Source organism: Chrysochloris asiatica, unplaced genomic scaffold, assembly GCF_000296735.1.
Source record: "Chrysochloris asiatica unplaced genomic scaffold, ChrAsi1.0 scaffold00238, whole genome shotgun sequence".
In the NCBI taxonomy this organism is placed as follows: Eukaryota; Metazoa; Chordata; class Mammalia; order Afrosoricida; family Chrysochloridae; genus Chrysochloris; species Chrysochloris asiatica.
In genome coordinates this window covers 1,953,358-1,966,547 of record NW_006408756.1, presented here as the reverse complement: position 1 = coordinate 1,966,547, position 13,190 = coordinate 1,953,358, and the positions used below count along the sequence as shown (strand labels likewise).

At 43.4% G+C, this 13,190-nt stretch overlaps 1 protein-coding gene and 1 pseudogene across 1 annotated transcript; both read left to right on the top strand.

Moving 5' to 3' along the window:
* The first annotated feature begins 396 nt into the window (after window positions 1-396).
* Window positions 397-879, top strand: LOC102813619 (60S ribosomal protein L21-like). Its single transcript, XM_006873396.1, has 2 exons — window positions 397-640; window positions 704-879. Exons 1-2 carry the CDS (start codon window positions 397-399, stop codon window positions 877-879), a joined length of 420 nt encoding a protein of 139 aa, XP_006873458.1.
* A 10,647-nt stretch (window positions 880-11,526) lies between these two features.
* Window positions 11,527-12,679, top strand: LOC102813229 (annotated as a pseudogene).
* The last annotated feature ends 511 nt before the right edge of the window (window positions 12,680-13,190 follow it).

The following is a 13,190-nucleotide window of genomic DNA, read 5'->3' as shown; positions in this document are numbered from 1 at the left end:
AAGGATCTACTAAATTCAAGAATCAGAAAAGCCAATATTATAAAAATGTCCATTTGCTAAAATTGATTTATAAATCTGGTGCAAAATGGATTTTTCAATACTGAAATTAACAAGGGCAGGTGTTCCCATATCCGTTTTGGTGGAATATGCTCCTGATAGACTGACCTGCCCACAGATAGCACTATAAATTCTAGACAAAATAAGAATCAGCAACTGCCTCAAGTCACCAGAGTGAACGCAAACAGACTTTGAAACAGATTTGGGCGAACTACCTTGCTTTCACAGCTTCTACCTAAGGGTAGGCCATAGTTCCTGTCCTGCAGTGAAAATAAAACTCCAGTAAAACCTGAAGTCTCGCTTTCGGCCAGTGCCACCATCTTGCAGTAATCCCCCAAGATGACGAACACAAAAGGAAAGAGGCGGGGTACCCGCTATATGTTCTCCAGGCCTTTAAGAAAGCATGGGGTCGTTCCTTTGGCCACATACATGCGAATCTACAAGAAAGGTGATATTGTGGACGTCAAGGGAATGGGCACAGTTCAAAAAGGCATGTCCCACAAATGTTACCACGGCAAAACTGGAGGAGTCTATAGTGTGACCCAGCATGCTGTCGGCATTGTGGTGAATAAGCAAGTCAAGGGTAAGATTCTTGCCTAGAGAATTAATGTGCGCATTGAGCATATTAGGCACTCTAAGAGCCCAGACAGCTTCCTGAAGCGAGTGAAGGAAAATGATCAGAAAAAGAAGGAAGCCAAAGAGAAAGGGACCTGGGTTCAGCTAAAGCGCCAGCCTGCACCCCCGGGAGAGGCGCACTTTGTGAGAACCAATGGAAAGGAGCCTGAGCTGCTAGAACCGATTTCCTATGAATTCATGGCCTAACCGGAGTGAAATAAAAGTGGCTGAGGTGTAAAAAAAATAAAAAATCTGCAGTCTCGACTAATTGCGACTAATTGTAATGGTAAAAGTTTTGTAACATAAATGGGAGAGTCTAGGAACAGAGGACCCTAGGATCATCAAGGGAGAAGAGCATGAGTAGAATGTGGGACCCTATCCAGAGAAGCAGCAACACCAGAGATGGAGGCAGAGATGGGGACATGGAGAGAGGGAGCAGCTGAGGACTCTAGACTCATGGAAAGAGAAAGACTGAGTGCTGGCAGCTAGCAGGCAGACTTACAGAATGTGCCCTTTGGTTGTTTAAATGATTATATATTCGTGAGTGTTTTTGTGTACTTCCCCACCTAACCCCCCAAAAAAACAGAGGGAATAGAAGCAAATACTGTTGAATGATGATGCATGGAGGGGATTATAATCATTGCAATGAAATGATGAGTGTAAAACTGATGTTTTCCAATGTAAACTATCACTTAATTCACAATAAAAACTTAAAAAACAAGCCTGCAGTCTCTCTGGCTTGAAGAACTGAAATGTAGAGTTAAGCAATGACAATTGGAAAATGAGGGGGTGTCCAGAAAGGGGGGAGCTAGAGAGGAAAGCCCTAAATTCTGTTTATACACTTAGCCTCAATCTCTGGTTGACCGCTGAATGACGTGTGGAGTAGTCTCCAAGCAGCTCTGGTAAGGAAACCCCAAAACCAAACCTGCTGCCATCAAGCGGATTCCAACTCACAGCAACCTTACAGCTAATGGGTTTGAACTGCTGACCTTCTGGTTAGCAGCCAAGCACTTTAGCCAATATGCCACCAGGTCTCCTTAACTAAAAACAAAGGAGATTTGAGCTGTTGCCCAAAGGGCAGAGTTTGCAATCTGACTCTGAACAAGTTCAACAAATCAGCAAAAAACCAAGACTCTCTCAGATAATACAAGAATCCAGAATCTCCACAAAATAATATGAGACAGGATACAATCCAAAATTACTCAACATATAAAGAAACATGCACATGTGACCCATTTTCTAAAGAAAAGATCAGTAATGGAGATTGACCCCAATACTGACCCAGATGATGGATTTAGGAAACAAAAGTTTTAAAGCAACTATTTTAGCTCTACTCATTCTTATAAAGAATATTCATTGATGTACAAAAAACTTTCTTTTAGTGAATCTAACAAGAACTAGTAGTGTAGCGGTTACGAATGGGGCTGCTAATGTCAAGGTCGGCAGTTTGAAACTACCAGCTGTTCCGCAGGAGAAAGATGAGGCTTTCTGCTCCCGTAAAGATTTGCAGCCTCGGAAACCCTGTGCAGGGTCGCTATGGGTCGGAACTGACTTGACGGTACTTAACAACAAGAAGACATCTTTAGAAAACTAGAAACTATTTTGAAAATGGAAATTCTAAAACTGAAAAAATATTTTAAGTATAAAGTTCAAGGAGGCTGGGCTGTTAAGTGCAAGGTGAGCAGTTGGAATTTACCAGTCGCTCCACAGGAGGTAAATGAAGCTCTCTGCTCCCATAAAGATTTACAGCCTCAGAAACCCTACGCAGGGTCACTAGGAGTCGGATCCCTCTCAGTGGCACACCACCGCCACCACCACTAAGTATAAAGTTCACTTACAGGGCCTAACAAGAGAGTGCAGATGGCAGTGAAGTCAAGGACATCAAGGACTCAACAACATCAAAACTTTATTGATCTGAAGAAGAAAAGGGAAAGAGATGTTGAAAAAACAATAAACAGCGCCTGAGGAAACTATATAGCACACTATTAAAATGCCTACCAATGATGTTATTAGGTTCCATGGAGTGGGTTCTGACTTAGCCACCATATATATATATATACATATACACACATATACATATAAACATATATATACATATACAACATACATGTATATGCAACAGAACAACACAATACCCAGCCCTGTACCGTCCTCACAATTGGTAGTATGTGTGAGTTTTGTATTTCTGCCTGTGTCGATCCACCTTGTTGGGGGGGTCTTCCTCTTTCTAGTTGACCCTCCACTTTATCAAACATGACGTCCTCCTCCAGGGAGGGCAACATGTCCAAGGTACAAAAGATGAAGTCTTGATACTGTCCCTTCGTTGGAACTGATCATACTTCTGATCATACTTCTCCCAAAACAGTCCAATGAAATCTTGGACAACTTCACTCTTCTCTCCATTTATCCACTGATCCAGGTTTGAGGGTTTTCATTTTCTTTACATTGAGGTGCAATCCATACCAAAGTCTATGGTCCTTGATCTTCATCAGTAACAGCTTCAAGTCCTCTTCACTTCCAGCAAGCAAGGTTGTGTCATCTGCATATTGCAGGTTGTTAATGACTCTTCCTCCAATCCTGATGTCATCTTCTTCATAAAATCCAGGCTCAGATGATTTGCTCAGCTTACAGATTGAATATGTATGGTGAAAGGATACACCTTGATGCACATTTTCTGATTTTAAATCATTCAGAATCCCCTTGATCTGTCCCAACAACTGCCCTTTAGTCTTTGTGTAGGTTCCTCATAAGCACAGTTAAGTGTTCTGAACTCTGCATGCTCCACAATGCCGTCCGTAGTTTGTTATGATTCATACATTCAAATGCCTTTGCATAATCAATAAAACATAAGTGAACATCTTTCTGGTATTCTCTGTTGTCAGTTAAGATCAGTCTGACCTCAGCAGTGATATCACTTATTCCATGTTTGCTTCTGAATATGATTTGAATTACAATTCCCTGCTGATATACTACTGTAACTGTTTTTTAATTATCTTCAGCAAAATTTTTCTTGTATGTGATCTTAATATTTGATGATTTCTGTGTTCCGATGGGCCGGCCACCTTTCTTCAGATTGGGCTTAAATAGGAGGTATTGAAGGCTTCCTATTGATTGGCCAGGTAATGATCTTCCATATTTCTTGGCACAAGTGAGTGCCTCCAGCACTGCCTCGGTTTGTTGAAACATTTCAATTTGTATCCCATCAATTCTCGGAGCTTGGTTTTTCACCAATGTCTTCAATGCGGTGTGGACTTCTTTAAATATCATCAGTCTTAAGTCATATGTTGTTTCTTAAAATGGCTGAACATTGACCAATTCTGTTTGGTACAGTGACTCTGTATATTCCTTCCATCTTCTTTTGATGGTTCCTGCATCATTAATTCTTTTGTCCACAGAATCTTTCAATAGTTGCAATTCAAGGCTTGATTTTTTCCTTCAGTTCCTTCAGTTTGAGAAATGTTGAGTGTGTTCTTCCCTTTTGGTTTTTAGTGGCTTGAATTTACTTGATATGCCTTTTCTATCCAAAGTCTTCTTAATTTCCACCAAGTGATTGGATGAGACCATACAAATAAGATATATAGGACTTTAAGACTGGGAGTAGCGTAGTGGTTACAAATCGGGCTATGAACCTTAAGGTCAGCAGTTTGAAACTACCAGCTGTTCCACAGGAGAAAGATGAGGCTTTCTGCACCCATAAAGATTTACAGCCTCTGAAGCCCTGTGCAGGGTTGCTATGAGTCATAACCCACGTCACGGCACATAACAACAACAGCAACAAGACTGGGATTAGTTAGTTTTACCCTCCAGCTAGGTTTAAAAGAAGCCATCTCAGAAGCAGAGACGCAAGATCCCAGGACCATCAAAAAGGAAGAGCGTGAGTGAAGCATGAGAGCTCTACCTAGAGAACCAGCAATGGCAGAGGAGACAGCAAAGACAGCTGCAAAGGCAGTGGCATGGAGAGACGCAGCCATTTCAGGCTCTAGGCCTACAGACTAAGTATAGCTTGAAGAATGTGCTCTTTAGGCATTCACAGACTGGTTAATAGAACTTTCTGACATGTGCTTGAGCAGGGCAGAGACCAAGGGACCATAAGACTGAGAGGCCGAAGACAAGAGAGAGGCATGCCTGTAGTCTGGAAGACAAGAGGCATTCCCGACTGGAGAGCTGCTGCATCCTAAGTTGGTTGATTGGTGATCACATTCCTCACCAATAAGGGGAAGTGAGGGAAAAACAGCAATGAAGTTGCAAGCTAAGCCCTACAACGTTCAATAGACTCCTGTGAACCTGGGTGGAGACCTGGTTGGCCAGCAGTGTGGCAAGACCTGGAGACTCTTGGGCCCAGAGTCAGTGACATAGCCACAGAGGACTATAATGCAGAGTGAAGCGTCCAGCTGATAAGAAGAGAGGGCATATGCACAAGAACACCCACACTTGCAGATAGTACCGGCTTGACCTGGCTTCAATGACTGGATGATCAGAGCTCAACTAGAAGAAGAAAGAAGAGGAAAAAAAAGAGTAATCTGATACAATTTGATGAACTTGACCTACACCTATGGATGCAGTAGCTCAAAAGAGGGAACAAATCTTTACAGCAAGGATCATTCCCACCCCCTCCATACACAGAGTAGATAGGAATGGGCAATTTGGACATTGGCTACCCAAAATGGAGGGGGGCTACAAAGGCAAGAAGTGACTGGCTTACAAGCTTTCAAGAGAAAACCTAGATCCAGAGGGCGTGGAGGAAAGTAGAATCTCCGCTGAGTAGTATCCAATCTGTCTAGGCGGGACCGATGAAAGGAAATGCGGATAGGTCTCTTGTGATACAGTAGTGAATAATTGTTATCAGGACTGCTTGTGAAGGTTGGAAATGTAAAGGTAGACATTTTGTAGCAAGGCGGGGAGTGATTAACTTTGCAGTCTAGGAGCAGAGGTCCCTGGGACCATCAAGGGAGAAGAGCAGAGAGCGGGACCCTACCCAGAGAAGCAGTGATGCCTGAGATGGAGGCAGAGACGATGACATGGAGAGATGGAGCAATTGGGGACTTTAGATCCAGAGAGGGAGAGGGGCTGTGTGCTGACGACCGAGTTGCAGGCTTTTACGGTATATCCTTTGGTTGATGATGCATGGAGGGGATTGCAACCATGGCAATGAAATGATATAGGATAGGATGAGTGTAAAACTAATGTTCTCTCATGTAAACTATCACATAATTCACAATAAAACATTTTTAAAAAATGAAATGGAACACTTAAAGATAGATATCATAGGCATTCATGAGCTGTAATGGACTGCTATTGGCCATTTGCAGTTACTTCCAAGGTCTATTATGGCAGAGTGACAAACTGAAGAAGAAGGAATCACATTCATTGTGAGAAAGAACATTTCAAGATCTATCCTGAAGTACAGGGTCCTGGTACGGTAGGATAAGCACTAGACTGCTAGCCACAAGGTCAGCAGTTCAAACCCACCAGCTGCTCCTCAGATATCCTATACAGAGTCGCTAGGAGTGGGAACCTACTTAGCTGCATTTAACAACAACATCCTGAAATACAATGCTGTCCGTGACAGAATAGTATCCACGTGCCTACTAAGAAGATCGGTGGCTCCAGATGATAAGCACTACGCTGTGAACCACAAGGTCTGCAGTTCGAGCCCACCAGCCGCTCTGCAGGAAAAAGATGAGGCTTTCTGTTCCCTGAAAGATTTTAAAAGCTTCAAAAACCCTGTACAGGTTGGAACCAACCCAGAGGCTCTTAACAACAACAACAAAGAAGAAGATCAATTAATACAATTATTATTTAAATTTATATACCAATCACTAATACCAACAATGAAGAAATTGGAGATTTTACCAACTTTTATGCAGTTCATAATGGATCAAACATGCAATCAAGGTGTTTTGATGATAATTACTGAAACAAACTGTGAGAGTTGGAAACAAAAAAGAAACATTAGCGATACGAATTTGCTGATAGAAATGACACCCAAGATCACAGGATATAATTTGCAAAGCCAATGACTTTTTCCTGAGAAATACCTGTTTTCGACAACATAAATGCTGACCATACAATGGACTCACCAGATGAAATACATAGGAATCAAATTGACTACATCTGTGGGTCAACACAATGGAGAAACTCAATATTATCAGTCAGCACAGGGCCAGGGACCCACTGCAGAACGAACCATCCATTGCTCATATACAAGTTCACGTTGAAGCTGAAGAAAATTAAAATAGTCCACAAAAGCCAAAATACAACCTTGAAAATATCCCACGTGGATTTAAACACCATGTCAAAACAGATTTGACACATGGAACATTAATAGCTGAACACCAGGTGAGTTGTGGGATGACATCAAGGACATCATACATGGAAAAGGTGAAAGGTCATTTTTAAAGACAGGAAAAGTAGAAAAGACAAAACTGGATGTCAGGGAAGATCAGCAAAGAAGAGGAAGATCCCGAACGAGATGGAGCGGCACAGGGGCAGCAGCAATGGGTTCAAGCGTAGCAATGACTGTGAGATCGGTGCAGGACTGGGCAGTGTTTCCTTCTGTTGTGCACAGGGTCACTATGAGTTAGGACTTAGGAGACAGAGAGATGTGGCACCAGACGAGGGACAGGTGAAGTGCAGCAGCAGAAGGGACCAGGCAACAGAATATGAGACAAAGTAGTGAGCTTCTGAGTGTCGCCGGACAGGGAGTCTTGCTTTTGGAGCGGAGTGCATTCAGACACTTAGAACTGAGTGTCTTCAGGCTGAGTGCCCTGTGAAGTTTACCAGCAGCATTAAAACAGCTTTGTAACCCTATTATAGTGGGTTGATACGAGTGGAAAATACTCGGAGGCACTTAACAACATTGCCTGAGCAGGGTAAAGGCCAAGGGACCTCATGGCTGAGAGAAAAAGACCAGAGAGAGACCTGGGCATGACTGGGAAGAAGTTTGAGCATTTCTGACCCTGAATTATAACTTCTTATAACAACAAGTTATAACAAGTCTTGGTGTGGCTGTGGGTTCAGGCACTGGAATGTAAAGTTGGTTTGATCCGAAAAGTTGGCGGTTCAAGTTCAACAGCTTCTCCTCTGAAACCCTATACAGAGTCACTATGGGTTGGAACCGACTCAATGGCACTTAACACCACCAACAACATAACAACAACAATAACAACTTCCCTAATAAAGTCCATAATCATGAAAAAAAAAGTATATCAGAAGAAACTCTGAAACTTGCTTTTAAACGTAGAGAAGCTAATGCGATGGGAAGAAATCAGGAAGTAAACGAGCTAAGCAGAAGATTTCAAAGGTCAGCTAAAGAAGATAAAGTATTATGACTACAGGTGTGAAGACCTAGAGTTAGAAACCAAAAGGGAAGAAGTTGCTTGGCATTTCTCAAGCATAAAGAACTAAAGAAAATATTCAAGGCTTAGAGTTGCAATATTGGAGATTCTGTGGGGAAAATACTGAAGGACCCAGGAAGCATTAAAGAAGATAGAAGGCATACACAGAGCACTGTACCAAAAAAAATGGATGTTCAGTCATTTCAGGAAGTAGCATATGATCAAGAACTGATAGTGTTGAAGGGAGTAAATCCAAGCTACAGTGAAGATACTGGTGAAAAACAAGGCTTCGGGAACTGATGAAATACCAATTAAAATGTTTCAACAAGCAGATGCAACGCTAGAAGCATGAACTCATCTATGCCAAGAAATTTGGAAGACAGCTATCTGGGCAACCAATTGGAAGAGATCCAGATGTGTGTCCATTCCAAAGAAAGGTGAGCCAACAGAATGCAGACATTATCTACCAGTGTCATTAACACCACATGCAAGTACAATTCTGCTGAAGATCATTCAAAAACAGTTGCAGCAGTACATCAACAGGGAGCTGCCAGAAATCCAAGACAGATTTACAATAGGATGTGGAATGAAGGATAGCATTGCTGATACCAGGTGGATCTTGACTGACAGTAGAGAACATCAGAAAGATGTTTACTTGTGTTTTATTGACTACACAAAGGCATTTGTTGGTGTGGATCGTAACAAACTATGCATAACATTGCTAAGAATGGGAATTCCAGAACAATTGTGCTCATGCAAAACATGTATACAGACTGAGAGGCAATCATTCGAATAGAACATGGTTTAAAATCAGGAAAGGTCTTCATTAGGGTTGTGTCTTGTCACCACACTTAGTCCATCTGTATGCTGAACAAATAATCCGAGAAGTGGACTATGTGAAGGAGAATACAGAGTCGCCATCCCGGCTTAATGGCTCTCCACCCAGTATCCGGACAGCTTGGTCAGCCTCAGAGTCTGTAGGCGGAGCCTTGGCTCAGATAGTTTCAGAGGACTGAGACTTCTTTTCAATCCTTGACAGTTCCCATCACCTGTTCTGCTGGGTTTGGGACTTGCTTGGTGTCTATTATCCCTTCTTTCCTCCAGTTTCTCCCATTTGTAATGGAAACATCTACTTTGCTTGTTTGCTTTGGTAGTGTAGTGGTTCCGAGTCAGGCTGCTAATCTCACAGTCAGCAGTTCAAAATGACCAGCGAAGCTTCCATGGGAGGAAGATGAGGCTTTCTGCTCCCTTCCAGATTTACAGCCTCAGAAACCCTATACAGGGTCACCGTGACTTGGCACTGACTCTACAGCACATAACCACCACCACCACTGTACTTTGGGAACAGATTGCTTGCATTCCAGAGTTCACAGAGTCACAGATGAAGAATTTTGCCCCAGAATGGAATGTGCCGAAAGTCTAATGCATATTGGATTGAGCTGGTTCAAAAGATGAGATTTGGGCCTTGGAGTTGATGTAGGTAGGACCTTGGAAAGATGTGATGGAATTAATGTGGTTTGCAGATGATAAGAACATGAATTTTAAGGAGCCAAAGGGTAGGATGCTGTAGAATGAAGTTTGTCCCTCTACAATTATGTGCTGTTTATAGTCACATCATCTATGCCTGTGGTCACAATCACATTTTCTAATGTTAATAGTCAAGATTAGTTAGGGTGCATCTCTCTTGAGACCTAAATGAGAGAAAAACTCAAGCTGGCACGAGAGGTGGGGTTAGATAGATGCCAAGCCACACAGAGATCTCCAAGGAGCCAGGAAACAAACTGAAGCGAAAAAGACCTTTCCCCAGTCCAACAGAAAGAAAACCTTCCCCCAGAACCAGTGCCCTGAATTGGGACGTCTAGCCTCCAGAATTGTGAGAAAATAAACTTCTGTTTGTTAAAGCCGCCCGTACTGCTGTCCTAACAGCACTAGAAAACGAAGACATTGCTTATGTCTGCTTAAAGCAGGAATTGCAGTGAACATTGTGGGTTTTAATGCATGTAGATGTAATGGACTAAACTAGCTAAACATGGAGGGGCGTAAATGGACCTAGGAGAGTGCAAGCTTTCTCGATTTTATATGAAGTGGTACAATATTAACCCTGAGACAACAGAAAAATTAAGGATGTGTATTGTACAAATTAAAATGCAAAGAGGGATAGCGAAAAATCAGCTGATACGTTTAAATGGAATGTTAAAAAAAGTACCACATAATTCATAAGACCTGGGGACTCTTGGGCCCAGAGTCAGTGACATAGCCACAGAGGACTAGAGTGGAGAGTGAAGCATCCAGCTGGTAAGAAGAGAGGGCATATGCATAAGAACACCCACACTTGCAGATAATACCCACTTATCCTGGCTTCAGTGACTGGATGATCAGAGCTCAACCAGAAGTAAAAAGAAGAGGAAAAAAAAAAGTATTCTCATACAATTTGATGAACTTGACCTACACCTATGGAAGCAGTAGCTCAAAAGAGGGAACAAGTCCTTACAGCCAGAATCATTCCTACCCCCTCCACACACAGAGTAGACAGGGATGGGCAACTTGGACATCGGCTACCCAAAGTGAGGGGCGGGGGGCTACAAAGGCAAGAAGTGACTGGCTTACAAGCTTTCAAGAGGCGTGGAGGAAGGTAGAATCTCCAGTGAGTAGTATTCAATCTGACTGGGTGGGGCTGATGCAATGAAATGCAGACAGGTCTCTTGTGATATAATAGTGAATAATTGTTATCAGGACTGTTTGTGAGGGTCGGAAATGTAAAGGTAGACGTTTTATAGCAAGGAGGGGAGTGATTAACTTTTCAGTCTAGGAGCGGAGGTCCCTAGGACCATCAAGGGAGAAGAACAGAGAGTGGGACCCTACCCAGAGAAGCAGTGATGCCTGAAGTGGAGCCAGAGATGATGACGTGGAGCGATGGAGCAACTGGAGACTTTAGATCCAGAGAGGGAGAGCGACTGTGTGCTGAAGACCTGGGAGGTATGGGGGAAGGATTGCATGGAGGGGATTGTAACCATGGCAATGAGAGACAATATATGATAGAATGAATATATAACTAATGTTCTCCAATGTAAACTATCACATAATTCACAATAAAACATTTTTAAAAAATACCACATAATTCAAAAGAAAGCAGGAAAAGAGGAAATGTTACAAATAAAGACAAATAGTAAAAGGATAGATTCAAATCCCACCGAATAAATAATCGTAAATGCTAATGCATTAAACACATCAACAAAAAGGGTCCAATGCAAGCCCCTGCTATTTTGAAGACAGGCACTTAAAAAGATATACCAGGCAGACACTATACATACAAAGGCTGGAGCGGCTATATTAACATCAGATCAAATAGACTTCAGCACAAAGTGTCATAAAAAGAGGTACTGCAGAAAGATCAAAGAAATGGTCAAGTCATCAAGGACACATAAATCGAGTGAGCACTTTCAGTGGCCATCCCGGCGGCACTGCCATCTCAGTTGTGGATGAGGTTGTGCTGATGTCTTGGGTTCTCCTTGCTGCCATGAAGGATGTACTGGGCTTCCAACAGCAGAGCCAGAGCTCCGGACCTGGCCAAGCCACCATGTGGCACCGTTTGGAGGAGGTCTACATGAAGAAGCTATGGCATCAGCTGACACATAGGGTGCTCGGTTTTGTGCAGGACTCAGCGTTGCCCAAGGAGATGATCTCATTAAGCTTTATGAACACGTCATAGTGAATTTGAACACACCTTTGTCCCTGGTGGAGATCATTCTTCATGTTATGAGACAGATGACAGACCCCAGTGTAGCTCTCACCTTTCTGGAGAATACCCGTGAGAAAGGTAAAAAGCCGCGATATATAAGACAGCAATTGGAGCACTAACGTTAAACATCTGGACAATTGAGGATGTTGAAGAAATGCTCAACAACCTACCCAGTATGACATCCATCCACAGTCACTTCCATGACCTGTCCAGTAGATGCTGCCAGACCATAAGGAACCATGTATCCCGTTACAAGGACGCTGTGTGGTTTCTGGGATACGTCACCATTCAGGACCTGCCATGGTCGGAGCAGCAGGAGACAGCTTTCACACCGGGGTGTGTAGGACTGCTTGGCGAAGGTCTGTTTGACTTCGGAGAGCTCCTCACACCCCCAGTGCTGGATTCACTGAGGAACATGGGCTGGCAGCAGCTCATTGGCACCCTTGAGGAATTCCAAGCCCTGAAGACTGCATGGAGTCAGCAGCCTGACTTAGCTGCCAACGAAGCCTGCCTCTGAGGGAGACCTAGCTGCTAGGATTCATGGCGATGACTGTCACGTGGCCTGCCAACCCCCAAGATCACTGTGAATGAGGTGAAGCTGCTGCTGCTGAGGGTGCTGGTGGTGGGACTGGTAAGGGGCAGCACGGACGAGGTGGACAGGTGTGTCCACAGGACCTGGGTACAGCCCTGGGTACAGGATCTGCAGCGGATCAAGGACATGAAGGACCACAAGGAGCTCTGGTACACGTGTTGCAGTATGGAGGTGCTGGTGGGGCACCAGGCTGATGACATCGTTACTTTGTATTCCACTCTCAAGACCTGGGAGTCCCTCCCGGGAGCAGTGACTGTCCTGTGGTGCGGAGTGGCCCAGGCTCACTGGGCTGAGCTGTGTGAACGTCTTCCAGTGGGGCCTAAGAGCTCTCCTCAATAAATGTCTCTGCTTTGTAGAAAGGATCATAATAATAATCTAACGTGTTTCTAAGTAACCCACGGGCCAAAGAAATCACAAAGGAAATTAGAAAGCAGTTTGAACTGACTGTTAATGAAAATACGGCCTATCAAAATTTGTGGAATGTATAGAGGGAAATTTAGGGTTTAAAATGATTATATTGTTGTTGTTGTTGTTGTTAAGTGCCATCGAGTCGGTTCCGACCCATAGCGACCCTATACAGGGTTTCCGAGGGTGTAAATCTTTACGGGAGTAGAAAGCCTCATCTTTCTCCTGTGGAGCAGCTGGTAGTTTCGAACCGCTGACCTTATGGTTCGCAGCCCGATTGACAAATTCATTCTAAAGTCTAGAAGGAAGTGCTCAGGTTCAGGACTGAAGAAGAGGCAAGCTGGAGGGCGTACACCACTAGAAATCAGGATCAGTACAATAACCAGGCATTTCTCGAGTGTGTGCTCTTAATATTTACCTGTCTTGGGGAAGGCAGGGGCTGATT

Bases quoted from the DNA above. Each gene is read 5' to 3' on its own strand.
- LOC102813619 (XM_006873396.1), top strand. From the start codon at position 397: ATGACGAACACAAAAGGAAAGAGGCGGGGTACCCGCTATATGTTCTCC. The intron at 641-703 runs GTAAGATTCTTG...CTAAGAGCCCAG, and splicing joins GGTGAATAAGCAAGTCAAGG to ACAGCTTCCTGAAGCGAGTG.